This window comes from Leucopleurus acutus, assembly GCF_964270905.1.
Source record: "Leucopleurus acutus genome assembly, chromosome: 13".
NCBI lineage: Eukaryota > Metazoa > Chordata > Mammalia > Artiodactyla > Delphinidae > Leucopleurus > Leucopleurus acutus.
Window position 1 is genome coordinate 60,366,151 of NC_139155.1, and position 27,785 is coordinate 60,393,935.

General features: G+C 38.7%; 1 protein-coding gene across 1 annotated transcript; it reads left to right on the top strand.

Moving 5' to 3' along the window:
* NDUFV2 (NADH:ubiquinone oxidoreductase core subunit V2) lies at window positions 1-27,203 on the top strand. Its single transcript, XM_082853449.1, has 8 exons — window positions 1-102; window positions 8,477-8,542; window positions 10,420-10,482; window positions 10,558-10,674; window positions 12,931-13,099; window positions 14,831-14,940; window positions 19,538-19,614; window positions 25,868-27,203. Exons 1-8 carry the CDS (start codon window positions 49-51, stop codon window positions 25,959-25,961), a joined length of 750 nt encoding a protein of 249 aa, XP_082709575.1. The 5' UTR covers window positions 1-48; the 3' UTR covers window positions 25,962-27,203.
* Window positions 27,204-27,785: the final 582 nt, after the last annotated feature.

Below are 27,785 nucleotides of genomic sequence, written 5' to 3' on the forward strand. Positions count from 1 at the left end.
CTCGGGACTGTACCTGGCGCGGCCCAAAGGCCCGCAGTTAGGCCTGCCATGTTCCTCTCCGCGGCGCTTCGGGCCCGTGCGGCCGGCTTCGCCGCCCAGTGGGTAAGGAGGCTCGAATGAGCGCGGGCGCCGCCGCCGCCCTCCCCCTCTCTCCGCGCCTCCTGTTGCAGCGGGCACGCGGGAGCCCAGGGCCCCGGACGGGACCCCGGGCGGCGGCAAGGACACCGCGGCCTTCGCCCTCCTCAGGGAGGCCGCGTCGCCGTGGAGCGAGGGGGTCGGCGATGCGGCTGCGGCGGGCGCGAGGCCTCCTTCCGGACGGGAGGCGGGAGGGCGGTGCCGGGACCCCCGCCCGCCTAGCAGGCCGAGTCTCTGCGCGGGGCGGCCCCAGGGTCCCCTAGCAGCACTGCCCTTGGCAGGTGGGGAAGTTGGCCGAGTGATGGCGTCACCGCGTCCAGCACCCGGAGGACGTCGGGGCCGCTCGCTCTCCTGACATCCAAGCCCGTCTCTAGAAAGGACGTTTACAATCGGGGTGAAACACCCGTTCGCACTAACTTAACAGAGCGTGTTCCAGAAATGACGAGGATGACGGCGGGGCATTTACCGGAAGGAAAGCATCCTTTCCCCCAGCAGTAACATAGAAAGGTTGAATCAGTTCTCGGTAGAAGGGAGGGCGGTGGCGCGCAGTAGCGGAGGATGAGCTCAGGGCCTTGCAGGGAGACCTGAGTTTGGATGGTGGGTGCACCGTCTTTCCACTTTTGGGCTCTTATTGTTCTCACCTGGTGTCCTCGGCTGTCAAGTGGGAGTATTCCAATTTGCAGAGTTTGGTCTTCAATAAACGCTTGAGGTTCTACTGTTACCTGCTGGGCTCCAGATAACAATGTGGATAATAATAATGACAGGTGACATTCCGTGACTGCCCTTCTAACCAGGCCCTTCTAGCCTTTTACAAATAGTGGGATATCAGAATGACCTAGCAAAAGTCAGGAAAGATGTGAGTAAAGTGGTCTCACCAATAAAGTTCCTTTCCTAAAAGAGAAACCTTTAAGGAAATCATTTACATTTTCAAAGAAATTGCTTATTTTGTTATAATTGCTGCTTTATTAGCCAGCTGCCAATTTCTTCAGCCACAGGATTTTATTCAGCTCGTCATTACTTTAAAAATATCCAGAATTTAGTACTGTGTCTAGGGGAAGACACTAATTGTGTGACCTTGAGCCATATTTCTTAATCTCCTTGAGCTCTATTTTTTTTCCTGTAAAGTGCAGTAATACCTTATTGACCGATTGTCAAGAATTGCCTAAAAATTATGAAATATGGAGCAATAGCTACTCAAAATAAGTTTATTTCCATCTTTCCTTTAGTAATTGCCCAAAGTTTTCTGTAATGTTGACACCATTTTACAACTCATCATGCCTCTCTCCCAAGCCACTAATTAGTTTCGTAGGGGTGAGAGAGTTGTGGTGGCATTTTCAAGGATTGTGTTTTCAGTTTTAGAATTTTAATTTGGTTCCTTTTTTATAGTTTCTATTTCTATCTTTTCACTTATTGAAGATTTTTTTCTTTCTGTCCTTAAGCACTGTTGTAGCAGTTTTGAAATTATTGTTTGGTAATCTCCATTGTCTTTTTTCTTGAAAATGGGTTGTTTTCCTTTTTTGTTGTTTTATGTTGAGTGATTCTGGATTGTATCCTGGACATTGTGAATGATGTCATAGAGGCTCTAGATTTTTTAAATTCCTCCAAAGAGTATTTTGTTGTAGTTGTTGCAGGCAGGCAATTAACTTGAACTGCAGTCTGGCTCCGTTGTGGACAGCGGCTCAAATATTGGTTCAGTTCTTTTAGCTGGGCTGTTTGGAGTCTGCCCTGTGTGCATGCATGTTTGGAGTTAGCCACAGAATTGGGGGCTTCTCCACTCTAGCTTTTCCTTTTCTGGGATTTCCCACTTGCCTATGCCTCTCCTGTGGTTGTCCCAGCCTCTCCTGTGGTACTTCAAGACATTAGGGCTGCAGGTTTTGTCTTGGAGTTTTAGCTGCCCAGCATGGGATAGACTAGGGCCTGCCTTCACAGTAAAAGATGTAAAGAAAAAAAAAAAAAGAACCCTTATTGGCTTCTTCTAAGTCTAGACTCCCTTCATGTGTCTGCCTGCATTTGGTTGTTCTTCAGTGCCTTCAGAAAGATTTTTGGTTTTTAATTTTTTAAAAAATATTTTGTCCAGAGTTTATAGTTGTTACCCAGTGGTTTGGCCTGATAATAATCTACTCAGCCATACTAGAAGTAGAATGTTCTTTGGTGGCATTTTTCTTCCTAAATTTTAAGGTTTGTAGAATGAAATGTTTTCCCATTCCATTAGAGATTCCATTTATTTTGCAGTATCTACATTTTGGCTCTAGGACATTAACCCAGTTCTTTAGAAAGAAAGAGAGAGGGAGGAAGGAAGGGAGTGAGGGAGGAGGAAAAGTGAGATTAGAGGGCATTTATATTAGTTTTTTATTGCTCCTGTAACAAGTTACCACAAATTTGGTGACATACACCAATTTATTATCTTATGATTGTGTAGGTTAAAAGTCTGACATGGGTCTCACTCGGCTAAAACCAGGGTGTTGGTAGAGCTACCTTCCTTTCTGGAGATTCTAGGGGAGAACCTGTTTCCTTGGCTTTTCTAGCTTCTAGAAGGTGCCCTTCTTTGTTGGTCCATAGCCCCCTTCCATCTTCAAAGCCAGCAAGGGCAGGTCAAGCTCTCACATACCATTCTGACCCTGCTCTAACTTTGCTCACTCCTCTGCTGTTTTAAGAGCCCTTGGGCCCACCCTAATAATCCAGAAAATCTCCCTATTTTTGGATCAGCTGATTAGCAATGTTAATTCCATCTGCAACTGTAGTCCTCTTTTGCTGTGTATACTAACATATTCACAGCTTCCCAGGATCAGGATGTGGGTATCTTTGGGGCACCATTATTCTTGCCTGCCACAGCCGTAAACAGTTTAGGGGAAAGAGAAAATGAACACATTTTAAGTTTAAACACGGAGGTTCAGTAGGTCACTATTGAACACTACAAACTCAGATCTTTATATTGGAGATGTGAACTCAGTCTCCAGTGTAAGGATAAAAATAGTATGCTAGGGCTTCCCTGGTGGCGCAGTGGTTGAGAGTCCGCCTGCCGATGCAGGGGACACGGGTTCGTGACCCGGTCCGGGAAGATCCCACATGCCGTGGAGCGGCTGGGCCCGTGAGCCATGGCCGCTGGGCCTGCGCGCCGGAGCCTGTGCTCCGCAACAGGAGAGGCCACAACAGTGAGAGGTGCTGAGAAGCAGAGCAGCCTCCCTAAGGTTATAGTAATTGGTGAAGGTGAGACTGACTGAAATGATGTTTGGACATTTCATTTCTATGAAGTATTCTTCTTCTTAGGACATTGGAGAGTTATTGCTATCCATACTGGATTTTAGATATGTAAAGAATGCTTTGTTTAATTTATGGGCAAGATGGCTGAAAGTAATCACGAATATTGTGACCATTAATATGGTTATCTTAATCTGTAATGCTCCTTTAATACCTGAGTTGTTCGTTTTAGCTTTATAATATAAAGCTAAATAGCTTTATATATAACTATATAAATATATATATATAAATATATATATAAATATATATATATTATATATATATAACTATATATATAAATAGCTTTATATATAACTAAAAAAATAGCTTTATAATATAAAATTTGGCCAAATTTTACTTGATAATTCTCTCACAATGCTAGTAAAATCACTTATATTTCTTTAATCCAAATTAACATTTTTAGTTAAACTATTGATGCAAGTTTATTTGGAGAACATTTGTAAAACTCTCCTATGTATATTTGAAAATATTACAAAACTTAGGTTTAGTGGTTTAGTTTAGACGGCATGTCCTCAAGTCAGAAAAACCTGTGTTTGACTTTTCATGGATTTAGCTGTGTGATCTAGTGAAAGTTCTTTTCTTTCCTTCTTTGAGCCTTAGTTTCCATATCTGTAAAACAAGGGATGATGATAATACCTATGTGGGGATTTTGTGAGCCAAGGGAGGCAGGCCTTTTCATTTCTAATCTGTCTCCCTATATATGCTATGTGTTTTCTTTTTAAAAACAGTAAATGCAGCTCTTCTGTTCTTACGGAAAACCTAAATATATATACATTAACACAGAATTTTAGCAACTTAATGTCAAAGGTGATTTCTTCAAAATAGTAGAGAAAGGGCTCAATTTGTTTATAAAACAAAAGCAAGCAAAATAATGAAGGTAAACTGATAAATATTAGCCCTTATTTGTTTTTCAACTGGGCATACACTATTACTCATTCATAGCAAGTTATCACGTGGCCGTTTTCAAAGCCGCCCTGTTTTTTGATATCTTTAGGAACTTCACCTATTTTACTACATTCATTATAATATCCACATCAGGCATTTTCAATAAAGGAATAAATAAGATATTAAAAGTTTGAATTATAGAGGGGAGGGGCAAGATGGAGGTAGGGGATTAAGAGTTACAACTACTATATATAAAATAAATAGGCTGCAAGGATATATTATTGTACAGCACAGGGAATATAGCCAATATTTTATAACTTTAAAAATATAGGGATTCCCTGGTGGCGCAGTGATTGAGAGTCCACCTGCCGATGCAGGGGACACGGGTTCGTGACCTGGTCCGGAGGATCCCACATGCCGCAGAGCGCCTGGGCCCGTGAGCCATGGCCGCTGAGCCTGCGCGTCCGGAGCCTGTGCTTCGCAACGGGAGAAGCCACAACAGTGAGAGGCCCGCATACCCCACACACACACACACACAAAATATACATATATATATATATGGCTTCCCTGGTGGCGCAGTGGTTGAGAGTCCGCCTGCCGATGTGTGGGACACGGGTTTGTGCCCCGGTCCAGGAAGATCCCACATGCCGCGGAGCGGCTAGGCCTGTGAGCCATGGCCGCTGAGCCTGCACATCCGGAGCCTGTGCATCCGGAGCCTGTGCTCCGCAACGGGAGACGCCACGACAGTGAGAGGCCCGCGTACCGGAAAAAAATATATATATATGTGTATATATATATATAGTGAATCACTATGTTGTGCACCTGAAACATAATATTGTAAATCAACTAGACTTAAATTTTAAAAAAATTTGAATTATAAGTAGTCTTTTCCCTACTTAATGGGCCATTTGAATTCAGTTTCACTTTTAGAAGAAAGAAGCATTCTAGGACGAAATCGTCTTAGAACTGGAAAAGAACAACTTAATTAGGCGGGACTGATTTGAAGAGTAAGCTGAATTTTCCCCCCCTCCTTAGACTAGAGTCTAGGCTTTTCACTAGACTGGAGTCTATAGTTTCTCATTAAACTCTAAAAATGTCTATACTTCAGTGAATTCCAGTTGAATTCACTGAACTCCAAATGAAAATTCAAGAAACTTTTTTTTTCATAAACAAGAATATAATTTGATAGTGAAGAATTAATAGTGGGTTTCAATTCTAGCTTTTTCAGCGTTTAAGAAGGAAGGGAGAAGACTTACAGCAGGCAAATAGTGACAGTGACTCTGTGTTAGTTAGCTAACACAGCACAGTTCTCAAAATGCAGTTTAAATCTTCCATTGTTCAGCTATTAAATGTTTTATCCCCATATCAGCTAGGCAGATGTAGTAACGCTTTAACAGGTTTATAGTATCTTCAGAGATAAGGTTATATAGTACCTGACTATTTGAACCTCAAAATACTTGAATAAGTATATATCCCTGTTTTTACAGATACAGAAATTGACACAAAAAAATTAAGTGGTGCTTCCCTGGTGGCGCAGTGATTGAGAATCTGCCTGCTAATGCAGGGGACACGGGTTCGAGCCCTGGTGTGGGAGGATCCCACATGCCGCTGAGCAACTAGGCCCGTGAGCCACAACTACTGAGCCTGCGTGTCTGGAGCCTGTGCTCCACAACAGGAGAGGCCGCGATAGTGAGAGGCCTGCGCACCGCGATGAAGAGTGGCCCCCGCTTGCCACAACTAGAGAAAGCCCTCGCACAGAAACGAAGACCCAACACAGCAAAAATAAATAAATTAATTAATGAACTCCTACCCCCAACATCTTTTTAAAATTTAAGTGACTTGTGGAAGGTTACACATTAGCAAGTGGCAGCATGGTGATCTAAACCCAAATCTTCCATTAAAAAAAATCGTCATCATCATCTGAAACTCCAGCTTTTCTTTCTGTAACTTAACTACTTTTTCCTGACTGTTCTCAATCAGTATGTAGTCTGTCTTCAAGGATTTGGACTTTAAAACACTCTCTTTTGGGGAGAGAGAGAGAATATGTGTGTGTGTAAATTCACGTGCATATGCAGAGTTACAGGTCAGCCAGAGAGTGCCTCAAAATAGATTTTCCAGTATGCAGCTACATAGGGCTCAAGACCAATTTTCAAGATTATCTGTATATTTTTAAGTAAGGTATGTGACATATCCTGGAATAATGAGGAAAGGATCAAAACTGAAGCTGTTCTAACTTAGAGATTGGTGGTGTTTATTTTGATATACTGGGAAATTGGAAAGAGAATTAACAGTAGATGTTTCATTTTGTACTTGATGAACGTTTTGTTTTAAATAAGAATTTTTTTTTCAATTTGTCAATTCATGCTAAAAGAAACCTAGAAAATAGAGAAAAATATAAGAAACAAAATATAAGAGTCCCTTGTAATCTTGTTATCATAATAACAGATAAGCACTTTTAATTGTTAAGGGCATCTAGTATTTTCATTAATGTCTATATTGAATATATTGGGATGGTAGTTTATGCTTTTCTGTTTGTTTGTTTAACCTTGATATTTTCCAGTTATGATTGTGCCACAAACACCTCTTTCTATGTCTTTTTTTTTTTTTTTTTTTTGCGGTACGCGGGCCTCTCACTGTTGTGGCCTCTCCCGTTGCGGAGCACAGGCTCTGGACGCGCAGGCTCAGCAGCCATGGCTCACGGGCCTAGCCGCTCCGCGGCATGTGGGATCTTCCTGGACTGGGGCACGAACCCGTGTCCCACACATCGGCAGGCGGACTTTCAACCACTGCGCCACCAGGGAAGCCCTATGTCATTATTTTTCAGAAATATTTTTCTTATCTACATAATACGTAATGTATAATATGTGTGTGTTGTGTGTGTTGCATTTATTGTAAAGGAAATTTTTATCATATATCTCAGACACCAAAAAGCAAAAAGAATATAATAAACATTGTGTATCCATCCACTTGCTGCCTAAGAAAGAAAGCAAAGCCAACACAGTTGAAGCCCCTTTGTGTACCACAGCTGATCAGATTCTCCCCTCCTCCCCCCATTATCCTGAATATATTTATCACTCCCATATTTTATACCTATGTTTCACATTCTGTACCTGGGTCTTTTCTTGTTAATTAAAGCAAGTGTTCTGTGTAAACTTATTTCTTGAACTGAAATATTGTTTGGATCTAGGGAAGAGTTTAAATCTGTGATTGTGTTATGTCACTGCTTTTGCTTCCTTGTCTGTTATGTTTGCCTTTGAATTGTCCAGCTCTTTGCCAGTTCCATGCTTTGTTTAATCCAGTGTTCTACCAACTGTGGTTAGTAGAACTCAGAAGTTGGAGGATTTCTGAACAACTGTAGAATTGCTTTTCAGGGAGAGGGTAGAGAAGGTAGAAGTGGGGGAGAAGCAATAAGGCAAAGAGAAATGAAATGCAACATAGAGAGTAATCAAATGGATTCCTTCCAAAGCAATTGAGTATGGTCAATCTGCATAGCGTTATAAGAAGCTTTCTGAAACTACTTTTATGGCTGGAGTTTCTAAACTAATGTAGTAAAGAATTGAAAAGGGGGTGTACATTCAACTCATTTTTACAGAATGAAAACATGTTTATGAAATGAAAGCTATCCAACTTGATTCAGACAAAAGTGAAAGGCAGTAAGTTAATGGTACATTAACTCTGCAATTGCATGCCAAAAGAATGTAGGAGAAAGGATATGCGACTCAGGAGATTAGGTTGTCATTCTGGTTCTTCCACTGACTCGCGTGTTACCTCAGGCAAATTAGTAACCTTACGTGGGTTTTTTTTGTTTTTTTTTTGCGGTACGCGGGCCTCTCACTGCTGCGGCCCCTTCCGTTGCGGAGCCCAGGCTCCGGACGCGCAGGCTCAGTGGCCACGGCCCACGGGCCACGGGCCCAGCCGCTCTGCGGCACGTGGGATCCTCCCGGACCGGGGCACGAACCCGTATCCCCTGCATCGGCAGGCGGACGCTCAACCACTGCACCACCAGGGAAGCCCAGTAACCTTACCTTTGAATCTGCATTTCCTTATATCTCTCCTGAAATAGAGGTGGGCATGGTGTAGTGTGGTAGGCCATATCTCTTAAGATATTCTACTTCTATCAGTTGATTCTATTATTTTAAATTATGGCTCTTAAAATTTCATAAGGCTTTTGATTTACTAAACTCTCTTAAAATTTTAGGGAAGACATGTAAGGAATTTGCATAAGACAGCTGTGCAGAATGGAGCTGGAGGAGCCTTATTTGTGGTAAGTAATTACTTAGATTTCTTCAGAATGGAAGGAGTTGGAAATTTGGGTGGATACAACACAACATATCTTTGGTATTTGCTGGCCATTGTGGGAATTTAAACATAGCTAATTGAATTCACTACATTTCAAGAGGTGTAGTTCCAGCTAAACCTCTCAAATTTAAATTGATACCAGCGCAACTCTGGGAATAAGAATTTAGATTATTCCTTGGTGAAATAACTGTGAACCTAACCTGATTTCTTGTCACACTTTAGTTTCTTAAAAATCATTCATGTTGGCTAGTGAAGATTCTGAGGCTGCAACTTGGGGAATCCCAAAATGGCACTAGCTTGAAACTCATAGATTTTAGTAATACGGCGAACACATTGGCAGTTGGCCTTTATGTTTTTCATGTCCAGGGTTTCACTACAGGTAGAGGTCGATGAATTCCCTAGCTTGGTTGCACAATTCAGAAAGGCTAAGATATGTATCCCCTTTCTGTGACAAGGTACATTTTTTAGGAATCAATCTAGTGTTTAAAGGCAATTTAGTGGACTTGTATGTTGATTTAGAGTTAGTGGTATCATTTTGGAAAATGAATTATTTTTAGGCTGACTCTTAATAAATGAGTTAGCTATACTATTAATAAGTAGAGTCCTGCTTTGTATTTTGTCATCTTTGTCTAAAAACATTAGAGATCATTGTCCAAAGTTTCCGCTTTTTTTCTCTTCTATGTCCTTGAAAAAACAGAACTCTGAGAGTTAACTTACTAAGGGATTCAGTTCTGTGTTCACCATACATACAAAACATTAATTGATGTAAGTGTTAATCTCAGTGTGACTCATTTGATTTCCTGTTGACATGCCATTTCTTGTCAGTGTTTGAAGAGGGCCTGCTCTTTTGGAGAAGAAATAAAGCTTGCTGTTGGCTAGTTTCTGTTACAGAAAACTAGCTGTTGGCTAGTTTCTGTTACAGAAAACTAGCTGTTGGCTAGTTTCTGTTGTGTGGGGAAGAAATGGTGCTTTTGTTGTAGGAGGTAGGTCCCTTTGACAATCTGGTACACTCTCTTTTGGAAAAATGCACATATTTTCACACTCAGTATTTTGTGTCTTAGGGACTTCCGTTGTGGTCCAGTGGCTAAGACTCTGCACTCCCAGTGCAGGGGGCCCGGGTTCCATCCCTGGTCTGGGAACTAGATCCCACATGCTGCAAGTAAGAGTTTGCATGCCGCAACTAAAGATCCCACATGCCGGGACTTCCCTGGTGGCTCAGTGGTTAAGCCTCCACACTCCCAGTACAGGGGGCCCAGGTTCGATCCCTGGTCCAGGCACTAGATCCCACATGCATGCCACAGCTAAGGAGCCCACCTGCTGCAGCTAAGGAGCCCGCCTTTCTCAATGGACCCGATGCAACCAAATAAATAAATAAATAATAATTAAAAAAAAGAAAAAGTCCCACATGCCACAACGAAGATCCCGCATGCACAGCCAAATAAATAAATTTAAAAAAAATTTTTATGTCTTAATTTCATTAGGCTTCCAATAATTGGTAATTTTTTGTAATTAGATTACATTAGAAGATCCTGTTCTCTAATCAAGTTGGATAATGCTTTTTTTGGGTTTTGATCCTAAAGCTACTTCTCATAACCTATAAAGGATGATTTTGAAAACTTCTAAATTTTTGAATTCTGCTAATATTTTGGTAATCATACTCATCAGATCTATATTTCATAATTAGTTTAGCCATTCTTCTTGATGCAAGGATAGGTTGATGTATATATCATGTTCGAATTAAAGCAAAGAGATTACATGAACAGTAGTAGTAAAGTACAAAGTTATTCACACTTTTGAGGCAATTTTGATAATTTTGGAAAACATTTTTTTTCCTTTGTGTAGCACAGAGATACTCCTGAGAATAACCCAGATACTCCATTTGATTTCACACCGGAAAACTATAAGGTATGACTTAATTAATTTACAAAATATTTAGTATCTTCCAGATGTATAAAAACAAGTGCTTTTTCTTTGATACAGAGGATAGAGGCAATTGTAAAAAACTACCCAGAAGGGCATAAAGCAGCAGCTGTGCTTCCAGTCCTGGATTTAGCCCAAAGACAGAATGGATGGCTGCCCATCTCTGCTATGAACAAGGTACTTCATTTTTGTGTTAGTTCAAAAAGAGGAGAGATTGTGTATAGTAACTTCCTTATGTAGAAATTTCTCTGACATTCATTGATATCAGTCCAGGAGTTGGAAGCCCTTTAATCATTTATATGTTTCATAACTCAAATTACATTTATGTTTTTGTTGGTTCCCTTAATAATGCAGAGAACTGAAAGGGTAGAGCTTTTTATCCTTGCAAGAAGTAGTAAAGGCATTATAGTGAAAGAGGCTTTCTTTTTTTCTGTCTTTGAGAGAAATGGCAATAATAATAAAAGATCCCAAATGTGTATAATTTGCTGTCAAGATATTCTGAAAATGAATATACTGCTTAAACACTAGAATTGCAGAGAAAAGGATCTGCTCACAGCTAATGTGAATCTTTTTAATATTTTGCATCTTTGGCTATAGGCGTTAACAAAAATACATATAATACATGGTATCTACGACACTTGATTATGGCAGCTTGGAATCCACAACCTACAGAAATCTTATGGGTGACCCATTTAAATATGGTTAATATATTCATGCATGTTTTAGGATTCATTTTTTCCTAATAGTGTTTTCAGCAGTAATCCAGATTTCAAGTTTATTCATATCCTATTAATACAACTACATTTGTATGGTATTATGTTACAGTAAAGTGCCATATAAAACCTTACATTATTATTTGATTCTTGTGAGAATCACATGACTAATAAGCCAATGTGATATAATGGAAAACATATTTTACTTTGAACTAAGAGATCTGATTTTTCTCTGGATTTCCTCATCTGCAATGATGATTTTGAACTAGGTAGAGCTCTTCCAATTATTATATTATGATTTCTAAGTGATAGAGCTGGGACTGAATCATTTATAATTCTATGCCTTTTTTACTTGACTGAATATTGCAGAGATTCTGCTATACTTCATTCTCCTTTTCACTTTCTAAAGTCTAACTATTAGGTTAGACTATTATCGTCTTTCTTGGAGTATAGGAATGTCCTCAGTTTATCTAATGGAATCCCAGATGCAAATTTTAGATATAGCTCATTGATCTCTTATTTACTTTGTACAGTACTCTAACACTGTTGTGGACCTTTAGTTTTTTATTTTCTTACTATGAAAAATGTTATAAAGCAAGTTTGGTTGGTACTAAGTAAACATAAGTGCTTATTTTTCTTTTTTTTCCAGTAAATCACATATATGTTTGGGGGTTTTCTAAATTCCTTACATTATTTTTATAATAGCCAACTTCCTCAATAATGATTTAGATACGTTTCTAATCATAAATACTTTTTTTTTTAATTTATGTTTTTAATAATGGTAAGCTTGTTGGAAGTCTTGCTGAGTGTCAAGCTTAGCAGAGCAAAATAAAATAAATGAGAGGGCTTCCCTGGTGGCGCAGTGGTTGAGAGTCCACCTAACGATGCAGGGGACACGGGTTCGTGCCCCGGTCCAGGAAGATCCCACATGCTGCAGAGCGGCTAGGCCCGTGAGCCATGGCCGCTGAGCCTGCGCGTCCGGAGCCTGTGCTCCGCAACAGTGAGAGGCCCGCGTACCGTAAAAAAAAAAAAAAGAGAGAAACTAATGTGAGAACATTTCAAAAATATTGTCCTGTTCTATTTAGAATTGGTTGTATATGTGTGAGAGGCAAGAAATAGCATATAGAGAATAGAATCAAGATTCTTTCCACTTTGAGATTTTTAATGTTACTGTCCCCCTCCCCCCCCCAAAGAAAGCCCAACCTTACAACAAAAACAAAATCCAGAGGCACATGCATCATTTCCTTAACCATCACTAAGGCGTAGGGAGGTGCACAGCAGCAGCTTGGGGGAGCTTTTTCAATTAAACACCAGGGCCTTACAATTCCATTGGTCAGGCCCCAGTGTGTGTATTTTGAGACAAATATTCAGATGTATAAGCCTGGTTTAGTATCACTAAATTAAATTTAGCATACCTACTTTAATCTTGCACAAGTGAGCCGGGATTAGACGTCTTTTGAGAATAAATTTCTTTTAGAATCCCTGATAAGAGAACGTTTAATATATTTGTCCTTTGAAATGCCATTTAATGAGTTCCTTTTTCACGTCAAAACCTGGATATATGTATAATTTTTAAGTGTCAAAATTGAAGGACTTAGCCTCGCAGATATCAGATACAGATATAGTTTCTGCTTTTGAAGAACTTTTTTGGTTTTTACCAAATTGAAGTAATATGCTCAATTAATAAATATTGTAATCATATTATTTTTAAATATTTTAGGTTGCAGAAGTTTTACAAGTACCTCCAATGAGGGTATATGAAGTAGCAACTTTTTATACAATGTATAATCGAAAGCCAGTTGGAAAGTATCATGTTCAAGTCTGCACTACTACGCCTTGCATGCTTCGTAACTCCGACAGCATACTGGAGGCCATTCAGAAAAAGCTTGGTATGGGACACAGTATATTTATAAATTTTATGAGAAAATAGAGTTGTATTTCGAGATTTGACCTATTTCTTACCTTTATTTTCAAACTTTTACCATCTTACTGGATCTGTACTTCACGAGTGAATTTTTGTCTTACTGTGTTTGCCCACCATTATTGCTTCCTATTTTGTATTCTTTAGTTCTCCTCCTCAAAGCTGAGTTTTCATGTTTTCTTCCTTAACCATTGAGTATGTTTTAAAAGCTTCTCAAAGTTTTAAAGTTTTCATTGTTTAGAAAATTAAGTTTCACTTGTTGTGTGATAGCATGTGGCACATAAAGAAGTGACTATATCATCCTTGTATCCTTCCAAACAAGACTTGGAACAAATAAGATATGAGAATAGGACTTCCCTGGTGGCGCATTGGTTAAGAATCCGCCTGCCAGCGCAGGGGACAAGGTTCGAGTCCTGGTCTGGGAAGATCCCACATGCCGCAGAGCAACTAAGGCCATGCACCACAACTACTGAGCCTGTGCTTAAGAGCCTGTAAGCCACAACTGCTGAAGCCTGAGTGCCACAACTACTGGAGCCCGCGTGCCTAGAGCCTGTGCTCCACAGCAAGAGAAGCCACCGCAATGAGAAGCCTGAGCACCACAACGAAGAGTAGCCCCCACTCACGGCAACTAGAGAAAGCCCGCATGCAGCAACGAAGACCAATGCAGTCAAAAATAAATAAATAAATTTATTTTAAAAACAAAAATGATACTAGAATAGGAAGAATGCTCCAGGAAGGGAAATTTGGAATAAGATGTTATTACAATTATACTCCAATAAAGATGTTTAAAAAAGAAAGATGTTATTACAGTAGCATTCACAGAATTAAAAGGGCATTTTACTATAAAAAACTGCCATTGCTGCATTTATCACTCTACATATCAAATGAAGTAAAAGGAGGTGTCTCTTAATTTTGTTGTTACTTGTATGTTGTAAAAATAGTTGGAGGGTATAGAAGTATGTAAGACAGAAGTGTGAAGTCTGCTTAAAATCCTACCCACACCCCATCTCCGAGGTACAAATTCTGATAACAGTTAGGTATATTAGTTTTAGATTTTATGTTGTTTTAATTATTTTCATTATTAAATACATAAATGTAATATGTCTGTTTGCTTTTTGCACTTGATTTTGGCTATAATAATATGTGTGCCTCATTTTTCTATTATAAGTTAAATTATTCTGCAGTTACTTTCATGTGTACAACATGTCTTTGCATACTTGTCCAATTATACACGAAGGTTGTTTACAAGAAGTAGAATTGCTGGGTCAGATTTTACTATATTTTGCTAAAATGCCTTCCCTAAAGATATGAGAGTACCTATATTCCTTACATTCTTAATTTTTGACATTAGCTGTTTTCTGAGTCTTTACCCGTCTTATAGTATGACTGATTTTAGTAGGTTAATTATCATGATCAAAATGAAGATAATAGGGTCTGATGCACTGTTATGTAACAACAAACACTGGAGATGAGTCCTCTGAAATTTGTTTTTAAAGGAACAAGTCCACTTAAATCCTTTAATGTCCTATAATAACTATACAGAGTTTAATTTAAGAAATTTAATGCTCTTGAATACTTTTTATATGCCTCTGTAAATACTTCATATATATATGCTTTTTATGTTGGTTTTTTTTGGTTCTTAAACTATATTGCAATTAAAATATAACCTGGTCCTTACCAGTGCTTATTTATATTTTAGGAATAAAGGTTGGAGAGACTACACCTGACAAACTTTTCACTCTTATAGAAGTGGAATGTTTAGGGGCCTGTGTAAACGCACCAATGGTTCAAATAAATGACAACTACTATGTGAGTATTTACTTAATATAAAGTTGTATGATGTTATATTTAAAATATTTTAAACATTTGGTTTCTTGTCATGTGGATGTTGGTTTCTGAATTATTCATTTAGAAGAAACTGTTGGCATAAATATCTAGAAGGTTTCTTTTTTCCTTGTTTCCAAACTTTATTAAAAATCAAAGAATAGAAAAACTTTACATAAAATATGTCAGTTTTAGCTTCCACATTGTTGTCCACCAGAATGTTTTAAAAAAATTATTATCATTAGGGCTTCCCTGGTGGAGCAGTGGTTAAGAATCTGCCTGCCAGTGCAGGGGACACAGGTTCAAGCCCTGGTCTGGGAAGATCCCACGTGTCGTGGAGCAACTAAGCCTGTGCACCACAACTGCTGAGGCTGCGAGCCACAACTACTGAAGCCCGCGCGCCTAGAGCCCGTGCTTCACAACAAGAGAGGCCACTGCAGTGAGAAGCCCGCGCATCGCAACGAAGAGTAGACCCTGCTCACCACAACTAGAGAAAGCCTGCACACAGCAAGAAAGACCCAACATGGCCAAAAGTAAATAAATAAATTTTTTAAAATCTTTTAAATAATGAAAAAATTAATAATTTACATATAAATACAAAAAATAACCACCAAGGCTTAATAGATAATAATATTTTGCCACACTTGCTTTAGGTATTATAGTTTTTATCATTATTATACGCAGAAATCAACTATAGGTGAGGGTAAACCTCCCCCACCCCCATTCAAAATCCTGTTCTTTTCCTTTCATTCCCAGAGATAACCACTATCATAAATTTAGTGTGTTTCTCCTGTACATGTTTTTTAAACTTTCAAAATATATGTATCTAGGCTTGCTAATAATACTATATTGTGTTTTAAAAATTTGACAGAGATTGTATCATACCTCTAAGAACTGCTTTAGCCAGATCTCAGAAGTTTTTTTTTTTTAAAGGAAGTTATTTTGTTTGTTTATTTATTTATGGGTACGTTGGGTCTTCGTTGCTGTGCGGGCTTTCTCTAGTTTTGTTGAGTAGGGGCTACTCTTTGTTGCGGTGTGTGGGCTTCTCATTGCGGTGGTTTCTCTTGTCGTGGAGCACAGGCTCTATGTGCACGGGCTCAGTAGTTGTGGCTCGTGGGCTCTAGAGCACAGGCTCATAGTTGTGGCGCATGGGCCTAGTTGCTCCGCGGCATGTGGGATCTTCCCAGACCAGGGCTCGAACCTGTGTCTCTTGCATTGGCAGGCGGCTTCTTAACCACTGAGCCACCAGGGAAGCCCCTCACAAGTTCTTTTTTTTTTTTTAAATATTTATTTATTTATTTTTGGCTGTGTTGGGTCTTGGTTATGGCCTGTGGGATCTTTTGTTGTGGTGTGTGGGCTTCTCTCTAGTTGTGGCGCACAGGCTCCAGAGCTAGTGGGCTCAGTAGTTGCAGCGCATGGGCTCTCTAGTGGCATGGGCTCCAGAGCGTGTGGGCTCTGTAGTTGTGGCGCACAGGCTTAGTTGCCTTGCACCATGTGAGATCTTAGTTCCCCAACCAGGGATCGAACCTGTGTCCCCCACATTGGAAGGTGTATTCTTAACCACTGGACCACCAGGGAAGTCCCATTACAAGTTTTGGTAAGTAATATTTTTATCATTTAGTTCTAAATATTTTAAAATTTGCATTTTGATTTCTTCTTTGACCTGTGTTTTTGAGAAGTGTTCTTAATATCCAAGTGTATGGAGTTTTCTAGTTATCTTTTTTTAATTGCTTGCTACCCTAATTATATCATGGCTGTCATTCATAATATCTTGTTAGTTCATAATTCTTAGAAGTTTGTTTATGGAAATTCTTTTAAGACCTGTGTCGAAGGTAGATACTTCAAGAAGGGATTGACTTTGCTTCTCTCTTGCTCCTGGAAATACTACTGGCCCAAAAGAAATCCCCTCTTCTTAAATCCTCCCCTCTTCTTCCCCTAAAGTGTAAGGTTCCCGAGTAGCAGGGTTGTTTTGGGGGACAGTTTTAATTTCTAGTTTTCCCTTATATTGAGGGTAGAGTTTTTGGGGGGGTCTCAGCTTTATGTGGTTTGGATGACCTCCTGTGTCCTGGAGATTTGTCCCTTGCCCCTCTAGGCTATGAAACTCTGAAGCCACGGTTTTTTGCTGTTCTACTGTCTCCCTAAGTTTTCATTGAGTTTTTGGCCTCTGGGTATTTTTTTCTTGTCAGTGCCTTGATATTGATAAAATTTTAAAGTTTTTAAAAAAATTTTATCCAGCATTGTTAGTTGTTACAATAGGACATTCAGTCAGGACAGCTGGACTGCCATAATGCCTGTAATGGAAATCTACAATTTTTTTTTTTTTTAATGAAGATGAAATTGGACTTCTTTGGCATTTTACATTTCTAGGATGTTTTTATTACCTATAGGGGTTTTCTTCATTTTAATGATGGTGATTCAAATTTCTTACCTTCTCTTTCTCATACTTAAAAAAAAAAAATTCCTTTAAAAATATGGCAATAACTTACCCTTTTCCCACACTTCTGCAATTTACTCATAATCATGAGGATCTTAATTTAATCAGGAAGTAGACAGTCAAGGCTTTATATGAAGCACTGTAAGTCTAAATATAGTAGACTGTGGATTTATGCAAGAGATTCAGTGAGTAGTGGTATGGTCTTTGGTGAGGCAGTTAACTGTTTTATTATTATTTATTTATTTTTGGCTGCATTGGGTCTTCGTTGCTGCACGCAGGCTTTCCTTAGTTGCATCGAGTGGGGACTACTCTTCGTTGCGGTGTGTGGGCTTCTCACTGCGGTAGCTTCTCTTGTGGAGCACGGGCTCTAGGCGTGTGGGCTTCGGTAGTTGTGGCACATGGGCTCTAGAGCACGGGCTCAGTAGTTGTGGCCCACGGGGTTAGTTGCTCTGTGGCATGTGGCATGTTCCCGGACCAGGGCTCGAACCGGTGTTCCCTGCCAATCTTGGCAGGCGGATTCTTAACCACTGCGCCTGGGAAGCCTGAGGCAGTTAACTTTTATGGATCTCAGCTGACCAGTGGATAAAATGAAATAGTCACATAAACTGTGATTGGATACTGATTAGAGAGAAATATTAAATACATTTTGAGGATGGTTGGGTAGCTTTGAATATGGTCTTGACATTTGATTTTATTAAAGAATTATTGTTAGTTAATTGGGTGTGGTAATGACATTGTGTTACTTAAGAACATTTAAAAATGTTCTGGGAGTTCCCTGGCGGTCCAGTGGTCAGGACTCTGGGCTTTTACTGCTGTGGCCTGGGTACAGTCCCTGGTCAGGGAACTAAGATCCCACAAGCTGTGCAGTGAGGCCAAAAAAAAAAAAAGTTCTTAGGAGATGCCCGCCTGCTGTGGTTATTAGGGGTGAAGTGTCATGATGTCTGCAACTTGCTTTTAAATGTACAGCCAAAAAAAAAACACAAACAAAACAAAACCAAAAGGCATATGTGTACATAATTCAGATATGGTAAGGAATATGGTTATTCATGTATACTTTTCAAATTTTCATAATAAAGAGTTGGGGGAGATAAAATCATTAGGTGAGTTTAAAGATTCCTTCTAGTTTTGAGGTTCTGAGCATCTGTTGCACCCTAAGCAGTTCTTATTTTTATAAATGTTTATTCTATATTAAAGGGCTTCTATGAGGCCAGGCATTGAATATACAGTACTGAATCATGATTTCTCTAGCATAGTACCAGGGTCCTAAAAACATTTTCTTAAGTACGTAACAGTTTGGGAGGGGTAGAGGGGATATAATGTAGTTTAGGCACTTTTATTAGTTTAATCTTGCCTCATTCTGTTTTGACTGTCTTTTGACTAAACCTAGGGTGCAGCCAGGGGTAGGAGTGTGTCTATGTGTTTTAATTGTATTTGTTATTTTAAATAACAGAACCCTTGAGGTAAGAATTTTACACAGGTGCATAGTGTACAAAATACAAAGCTGTTCTGGTTGAAACGGGGATTGGAGGGTCAGGATTTATTAAAATAAATGTGTCCAAAATAAGTTTTTTACTTTTCCCTTTGAAAATTAAGTGAAGTTTGCAACAGGATGAATTTCACCTGGGAAATAAAGAAGATATCACTAGGGTACTAGATCATTAGCTTAGGGACAGATATTAGGCATCTACTTTTTATGACTGCTGGTGCTAATTACTATTTGCATCTTACTGATTCTTCAAGGACATAGCATTTGTTGAGCATCTGCATGGCAGTGTTCTATTTTATTTATTTTCTCTTTTAATCCTCAAAACGCTCTGGTCAGTTTATGAATGAAGAAACAAATTTGGGGAAGCCGAGTAATTTCTCTCAGATTGCTGGCTAGTAAGTGTTGGGACTTCAGCTCAAATGCAGAACTATCTCCCTTCAAAGCGCTGCTCTGTGCTGCCTCTTCAGCTGCAGCTCCTATTGCTATTGCATTTAGCAGGACAGACTATGTATAGGAGTTACTCAGTTGTTGCTGCCTTGGTAACTAACTTGTGAGCTGAGACAGACAGTAAACTGTTATTAGGGATTTACACTGATTTTGAGGTAGGATGTAATTTTAATATTTGACTATTTTACTTTTTTTTTTTTTACTTTTTTTTCTAGGAGGATCTGACACCTAAGGATATTGAAGAAATTATTGATGAACTCAAGGCTGGCAAAATCCCAAAACCTGGGCCAAGGTATCCTTTTATTTCTTTTTAATAAATTTTAATGGCTTAACCTACATTAGTCTTTCATGTAGACTTAATTTTAAAAATTTAAACCCTAAGTCCACAGGAGTTTTCAGGAGCCTTGAATACTATCTAAATCAACTTGTCATTTAAAGCAATGATTTTTTTCCCCCATCTAAAACCCTATACCCTATCAGATAATCATCTAAAACCCTATCAGATAATCATCCATCTACTTGGATGTTATAAAGAAGGGAAATGTACTGCAAATAGAAATCTATTTCATTGTTTAAAAGTTCATACTGCCAGGATTTGACCCAAAGTCTGTCTTCCCTCTGATTTCCACCTAAAGGTCCAAAGGTTCTGTCCTTTGAACAAACACAAGATAATTTTTATATCTCTTCCAAATGCCAGGTCTTTAGTTACTTGAAATAGCTATCTCATCTTCCCCATATCTTTTCTCAGATTTAATATTCACAGTTGTTTCATTGTTTTTCCTTATATGACATAGTTTTGGTCTCCCTCCTTGGCAGGTCTTCTGGTTGGAAATGAGTTTCTTAATGTGACACTTAAACTAATCACAGTATTTGAGATATGTACTTAGCATGTGGGGCATTGTGGGACTGTCTTCTTTATTCCAGACATCATGCTTATAATAATGCAGCCTAATTACATCAATTCTTACTTCAGATACATTACACCATTAAATTGTACTTACAGTTAGAATGCCTAGATCTTTTTTCAACTTAAACATTGTTTTATCCAGGCTACTCCGATCCTGCAGTTATGTTACTAACTGCAGTAATTAATAACTACTAATTACTCCTCATTCAGTTATGAACCTGAACTTTTGCTGCTAAACAAACCCCTATTCCTTATCTAAGTGTTCACATTACTTAAAATTCTCTCTTAATACTAGCAATGTTTGCATGGTTTTATACAGTTATAGTCCCTTTGTATTTTTTCTGCTTATGTTATATAAAATTTTCCTTGTCTCAATATATATATATAGGTTTTAAAGGCCATATAGTATTCTAATGTATTGCGAGAACTATGATGTGCTCTTTATTACCCTGTTTTAAAATATATTTTCCTTCTTTTTGTTACAAACGATTCCCTGAGGTTGAATTACTAGGTCAAGAGGGTATGCACGGTTCTGTAGTCTGCAAGAAGTACTGAGAATTACTCCCTCATTGTTCTGGCCGACTAATAACCCTACCTAATAAGAAAAAGAGGTCAGTTCAGGATAAGTTAAGTTTAGTAAAGGCAAGTTGGTCCCTAAAAAACATACAATTCTTTCAACACTTGAATTTGCTTAAAGAGGTTTGGCATTCTCTTCCTAGTTCCTCACTTACTTGGGCTACACTGAAAACATTTTTTAGGAATAAAACATTTACACTGTGAAGAATTAGTCTCCTTTATGGAGGCTACGGAAGTGAAACCTTTTGTCATTTAACATTACAATATTTCTCTTAGCCACTGGTCCTGTCCCTTACTTATCCTTGCTTCAACTGTAGCCGCCCCTTGCCCAGAAACAAAAGTTCATAATATTTTTCACAAACTTTAGCTTGTTTTTAGGACTCAGATGTTTTAAAATAAGTTCGTGCTACTCTTTTGTTTGTACTTAAACCCATAATACTTCTTTCAACTTTGGGGTACTTTGTTTTAATATCTCAGGTGCCCATTTCCTTGTGAAATCCACTTGGTTTCTTTAAATGTCCCCTTTTTTTCTCATTAGGTATTGTTTGTAATTCTGTAGTCATACTTTTGGAGCTTTAGACCCCCCTCCGTCCTTTCTTGTGAACTTTGTGATCTATCGATGACAACATTAATCCAGCATTAAATCTCCTGCCACACAAACAGACAGATAGTTGCTTTGTCTACTTTATTGTATTCCCTCAGCATTCATTTGTTTCACAAATGTTTCTGGATGTGTGCTGTGTGCCAGTCACTGTTTTAGGTTGTGCATACAAATTATGAACAAGGTAAAGTCGTCATATATTTTATATTCTAGTGATGGAGAGAGACAACTAGTGTAATACCTGAATAATAAATGCTAGGAGGAAAATAAACAGGTTAGGGGATGGAGGATGACTGGAGGTAAATTTAGTCAGGTGAGGCCTTTCTGAGGTGGTGAATTAATGACCTGAATGATAAGCCCAAAGGAACCATGTAAAGAGCTGGAGGAACAGTGTTGCAGAGGGAGAGGAAAGAGGAGGTATTAAGTTCCTGGAGGAAAAGTAAGATGACAGTATGGTTGAAGTGAGTGATCAAGGAGGAAAGTGGTGAAGAGGTCGGAGAGGTAGGTAGAGGCCCAGGTAAGCAATTTGGGTTGAATCCTAAGTATAAAAAGCTGTTGGAGTGTTTTCAGTAGGGAATGATATACGTGATCTTGTTAAAATTATTGTCGTAGTTGCTGTGGAAAGAATAGTTTAAAATTTAGTGGATGTTGTAGGACAGAGGAATTACGAATGATTTCTAGCTTTTTAGTCTGAGCACGTCAGTGATTCCTTTAACTAAAATGAAGAAGATTTGGGGTAGGGCAAGTTTGGGGAAGAAAAGTCACTTTGTTTTGGACATGCTACTTAGCATGTTTAAGATGCCTACTTAGACATCCATGGTAGAGTGCTGGAAGTTTAGATACGAGCTTGGGATTTAGGGAATACATTAGGGCTGGAAATATGAATTGGGGATTCATTAGTTATTATAGATGGTATTTAAAGCCATGTCTGGATGAGATTACCAGGGGTGAAATTAAGAGTTTGTTGTTGTTTTCAGTACAGGAGATACTATAACATTGTATTTTAACATTAATAAACAGGAATTAAGTACCACAGTAAAGCACTTTCGACATCTAATAATAATAGGGATGGTGCTTTATCAGTAACTGTAAATAGTTCTTCAATATTGGTGATTTTTTTGACGGTGTTCTAGATTTGAGCCAAAGACGTTAAGAATTACTGGTTTCTCGGGGCTTCCCTGTGGTGCAGTGGTTGAGAGTCCGCCTGCCGATGCAGGGGACACGGGTTCGTGCCCCGGTGCAGGAAGAGCCCACGTGCCTTGGAGTGGCTGGGCCCGTGAGCCATGGCTGCTGAGCCTGCGCATGCTGAGCATGCGCGTCCGGAGCCTGTGCTCCGCAACGGGAGAGGCCCCAACAGTGAGGCCCGCGTACCGCAAAAAAAAAAAAAAAAAAAGAATTACTGGTTTCTCAACCTATTTTTATTTCCTACGTATCACCTCTTATTTAAAAAGCTAATATAGGGAATTCCCTGGTAGTTCAGTGGTTAGGACTCTGCGCTTCCACTGCATGGGGCACAGGTGGTCAGGGGACTAAAATCCTGCATGCCATGCGGTGCAGCCAAAAAGAAATTTTTTTAAATAAATAAATAGCCGAGATAAATCTATTTAGTTTTCAGTAATTGCAGAGCATCCATCAGTGGTATATGTAAAGAGTGTATCTGGACATGGTAATTCAGAATGTCTTCCCAGCATATGAAAATAAGAACTTCCCCAAGTTAATTTCTTGGCTATTGAGAGAGACTGTGATGACAGCAGTAACCAAAATAGTTATAGCTGTTCTTTAAATTAACCAAAGCTGGCTACTGCTTTTTTATTAGTATTTTTATAATAAAGCCCTCTGCTTAAATATTTGAAAGAGGTGCTAGTTGTGAGTCTTTGAGTAATTAGAGAAATTAAACTGGTTCAGTGGTAACTGATTTGAGTACCACTATCAGGTGTACTCTGGCCAAAATTGGTAAAGATTTCTCTTTGTGGTTCAAAACTGCTTTATTATTTTGGTAAATGATGGCTAGAAAGAAAAAAACTGATGGTAAGACAACATTCTTTCTTTTGACATTTATAAATATGTGTGCTAGAGATTCTTTTTTTTTGTAAATTTATTTTTGGCTGCGTGGGGTCTTCGTTGCTATGTGTGGGCTTTCTCTAGTTGCGCAAGCTGGGGCTGCTCTTCATAGCTGGGGCTGCTCTTCATTGCGGTGCACGGGCTTCTCATTGCCGTGGCTTCTCTTGTTGCGGAGCACGGGCTCTAGGGCACGTGGGCTCTAGAGCGCACGCTCAGTAGGTGTGGCTCACGGACCTAGTTGCTCCGCGGCATGTGGGATCTTCCCAGAACAGGGCTCGAACCCATGTCCCCTGCATTGGCAGGCAGATTCTCAACTACTGCGCCACCAGGGAAGTCCAAGAAGTACTTTTTTTAAGCCATAAAAAATGTACAGAAAGGCCAAGTTTTCTAGAATGCAAATGAGTTAAAATGATTACTGTGCAAGTAGTGTTGGAATGGCTAAAAAACCAGATTTACCTTTTGAATTGTAATGAAGAGAACAAAGTAATTAATAGATGGTATTTTAAGCATATCGGGGAAATCATTTTTTGTTTTTTATTACGTGAAAATCTGGGTGTAAATTGTGGCTGTCGGGTGAATGGGTGGGGCTAGATCATGGCCTCTCTAGGGTTCTGAAGCATGTTTATAGATAAAGTGAGGGGGAAAGTTACATGATTAGTAGATTAAACCAAGTTTGTAGGCTTTACTGGAGTATTTTACAGCCTTTGTAGTATTTTAATGTGCATTTTGTGAATGGTGGGGGCAGGGGAAAGTTTGCAGGCAGGCATAACAGAGGACTGGAACCCCTTTTTTTCCCCTAAAGTATGTTATGGGATGGTAATTTAGTGGAACAAACTTTAGGAAACTGGACCAGATTATTCTTAAAGTTCCTTTCTCATATGAAATTCCATAATCTGCATATGAAGAGCTCATGCAGTATACATGATTAATTCTATTTACTGTTCCAGAAACTTCAGTTTTTTAATCTTCCTAAGTTGATCCTTTGTGTTGATAAAGAGGGTAGCTGAGCTTAAACCACAAGAGTAAAGGAGAAGAAAGAAAGGTCCTCCAAAATTGATCAATTTCATTATTTCAGTGGTAGTCAAAGAGCAGCAAGGGTACCTGTGCTGCCAGTTGACATAAAAAAAAAATTACAAAGCGAAATACTGTTTATTAAAGCTAAATATCATTTTGCTACTTACCCTAAAACTTTAATTTTAGGCTGTAACAGTACAGTAACTGCTTTTGTACCTGGTTTTCATAGTGAACCTATAATGCAAATATATTAACTAATTTCTGACTTTGTAGGTATTCTTTATTATAATACACTACTTAGTTACTTGGATTTTGTAATGTAATAGCTTAAAAGATCTTATAAATGACTATGTGGTGTCATTTTCCTGTCCCCTCAACGAATGATTTTCTAGGGCTCTAAAAATAGACTTATAAGATTGATGACAGAATGTGAAGGGCAAAGCCAGAGGGAATAAAATGATTTAATTGAATAAGTTCTTCAGCTGAAATCTGTGGCAGGAACAAGGTAAATGAGCAAAGCCAGGGAATAGAAGGGTGAAACAGGAGTAGGTGCTGAGTTAGGCTCTAGCAACAGAGGTCAGACAGGGCAGAGGTTGAGCCTGAACGATTACCTGGGAAGTATGTGTGGTGGTGAAAAGACAGGTTCATTTACCTCTGCACTGCCTCCCTTCATAGAACTATAGGAGGACCTGTTCATGTTTTCTCTGTGGCTATGGTAGCCACCCTGATCTGGAACCTGTTTTTGAAAAATTAATATGAATAATTTAGCCTTTAAAAACAAAAATACAAACGGATTTTGTCTTTACTGCTTCTAAGTGACATCCTCCCAAATCTTCAGATCTCTCAAGGAATCCAGTTTTTGTTTCCAAATACAGTGTGTAACTGTGTATTCCCTGCGACAGTGGATCTCAGTCAAAATAAAATTCAAATATAAAAAGAATAAATGTAGTGCTCTAGTTTATTAAAACATGCTTTTTAAAAATGTCCTCTGGGGCTAGGTTATTTTGCTGTAGTTCTTAGCTATGATCTTTGGGCAGATGCTGCATCATCCCAAGCCTTGGTTTCTGTATCTGTAAAATATTTTGGCCAGTGTCCCTTGTCTCATGGTATTGTTGTAAAGATTTAATGAGCCAGTGATGTATGTACACTGCTCAGTAAGTGGGAACTAGTATTAGTATTATTTTTATATTTTTCATATTTCATATTTTTATGTCAGTTTTTATATTTAAACTTAGGAAGAGAAAATCTTGCGGCAGTTGTAATGTTTGGATTAAATAATCCATGCTAGTTTTCTGAGGAGAAATAGTTACTTAACTGAGCTCTTGTGAGGTAACAGTTATAAATGGTAATCATTAGCAGTCAATTTAATGTTACTCTTCCTTTCAGGAGTGGACGCTTCTCATGTGAGCCAGCTGGAGGTCTTACCTCTTTGACTGAACCACCTAACGGACCTGGCTTTGGTGTGCAAGCAGGCCTTTAATTTATATTCAACTGTAAATATGTCACTGGAGAAATAAAATATGAATCTCCTGTCTATCTACATAGACTTTTTATATTATTTGTTCATTTCCATCTGTGTACACCTTGCTTGTAACCTAGCAACTTGCAGCAGTAAGTGCCATGTCAGAACTTAAGAGCACCATTTTGGTCATCTGCTGTCTTTGGCTAACTATGAACACATTATTTCATAAGCTAATTAACAGTTATTTCAACATTACCCATTTTCAACTGCCCCTTCACTTTTATCAGTAATATTAGGTTATTGTGAAGTAAAAATTCTGTCAAATTTCAAATACATTTTGCTCTCCCATCTTTAACCATAGCCAAGTCTTAAGTTAATATGATCTTTCTATAAACTTTGTCAGTATTCTCTTTAACCATTTTTATATTTACAGCACACCATTGTTACTGTAATTTCAACTGGTAAGTGACATATCAAGCAACTGTAGGTGTAACGAGGACAGGGTCGTTGTCTCTAGAAGTACTACTTATCATTTTTAAAAAAGGAAAGTACAAAACACTTTGATATTATCCTGGGCTATTCTGACCCTGCAAGTATACAAAAACTAAGTGGGGGAAGAAACTGGAAGTGTAACTTGAGTTGGAAGGTTCAGTGGATATGGGAAATATACTCCTCAGCTGAATGCATATTACAACTTGGAAGAAAGAATAAAACCCTTTGTATATAATATCCAGTTCAAGAAACTAGCTATGAGTTTTGCAAGCTGGAATAAAAAATTAATAGCCAGCTTTAAATTCAGGGATAGATCTAAACTAATCCAGTTTCAGGACTTCTCAAAGTCACTGTTTGGCCTTGATCTTATGACAGACTAATAACTATGATGCTTATAAATATGATTATTTTTAAGACTGTCTTTAAAAACGAGTTTTTGAGAAATGAAATTGAGTTACTTTTACTGAGGTGGATGGACCTAGAGTCATACAGAGTGAAGCAAGTCGAGTTACTTTTTCTGAGGTGGATGGACCTAGAGTCTGTCATACAGAGTGAAGCAAGTCAGAAAAACAAATGCCGTATGTTAACACACATATATGGAATCTTAAAGAAAAATGGTTCTGATGAACCTAGGACAGGAATAAAGACACAGACGTAGAGATGTAGAGAATGGACTTGAGGACATGGGGAGGGGGAAGGGTAAGCTGGGACGAAGTGAGAGAGTGGTATTGACATATATACACTACCAGATGTAAAAGATAGTTAGTGGGAAGCAGCTGCATGGCACAGGGAGATCAGCCCAGTGCTTTGTGACCACCTAGAGGGATGGGATAAGGAGGGTGGGAGGGAGATGCAAGAGGGAGGGGATATGGGGATATATGTATACATATAGCTGATTCACTTTGTTATACAGCAGAAACTAACACAACACTGTAAAGCAATTATACTCCAAAAAAGATGTTAAAAAAACAAACTAGTTTTTGTTTTTTACCTAGGAAGGTAACAACAACAGTAATTTTTCAAGTGGCACAAAAAGGTAACACAATGAAAATGCTCCCTTCTACCCTAGAGCCCTCAGACCTTCTTCCCACAGGCAACTACTTTTACTATTATTTTTACCTCTTAAAAAAAAAAAAAGTCTATCTTCTGTTAGCTGTTAAGCTTTTTATTTAAAATTATGAAAAATTACAGGTATTCCTTTAAATTAAAGTTACTATTGTAAAAAATGCCTTACACTTTGACATAATTCTTTTTTTTTTCCCACTAGACGAAATGTTAGGAGTGGGAAGGTTTCAGATACTGGGTGAAAAAACAAGTCATGTATTAAGGATATGCACTGATTAACTTATG

Excerpts from the sequence above, each read along its gene's own strand:
- NDUFV2 (XM_082853449.1), top strand. The coding sequence starts at position 49 with ATGTTCCTCTCCGCGGCGCTTCGGGCCCGTGCGGCCGGCTTCGCCGCC. Across the intron at positions 13,100-14,830 it reads GGCCATTCAGAAAAAGCTTG|GAATAAAGGTTGGAGAGACT; the intron begins GTATGGGACACA and ends TTTATATTTTAG. Across the intron at positions 14,941-19,537 it reads AAATAAATGACAACTACTAT|GAGGATCTGACACCTAAGGA; the intron begins GTGAGTATTTAC and ends TTTTTTTTCTAG.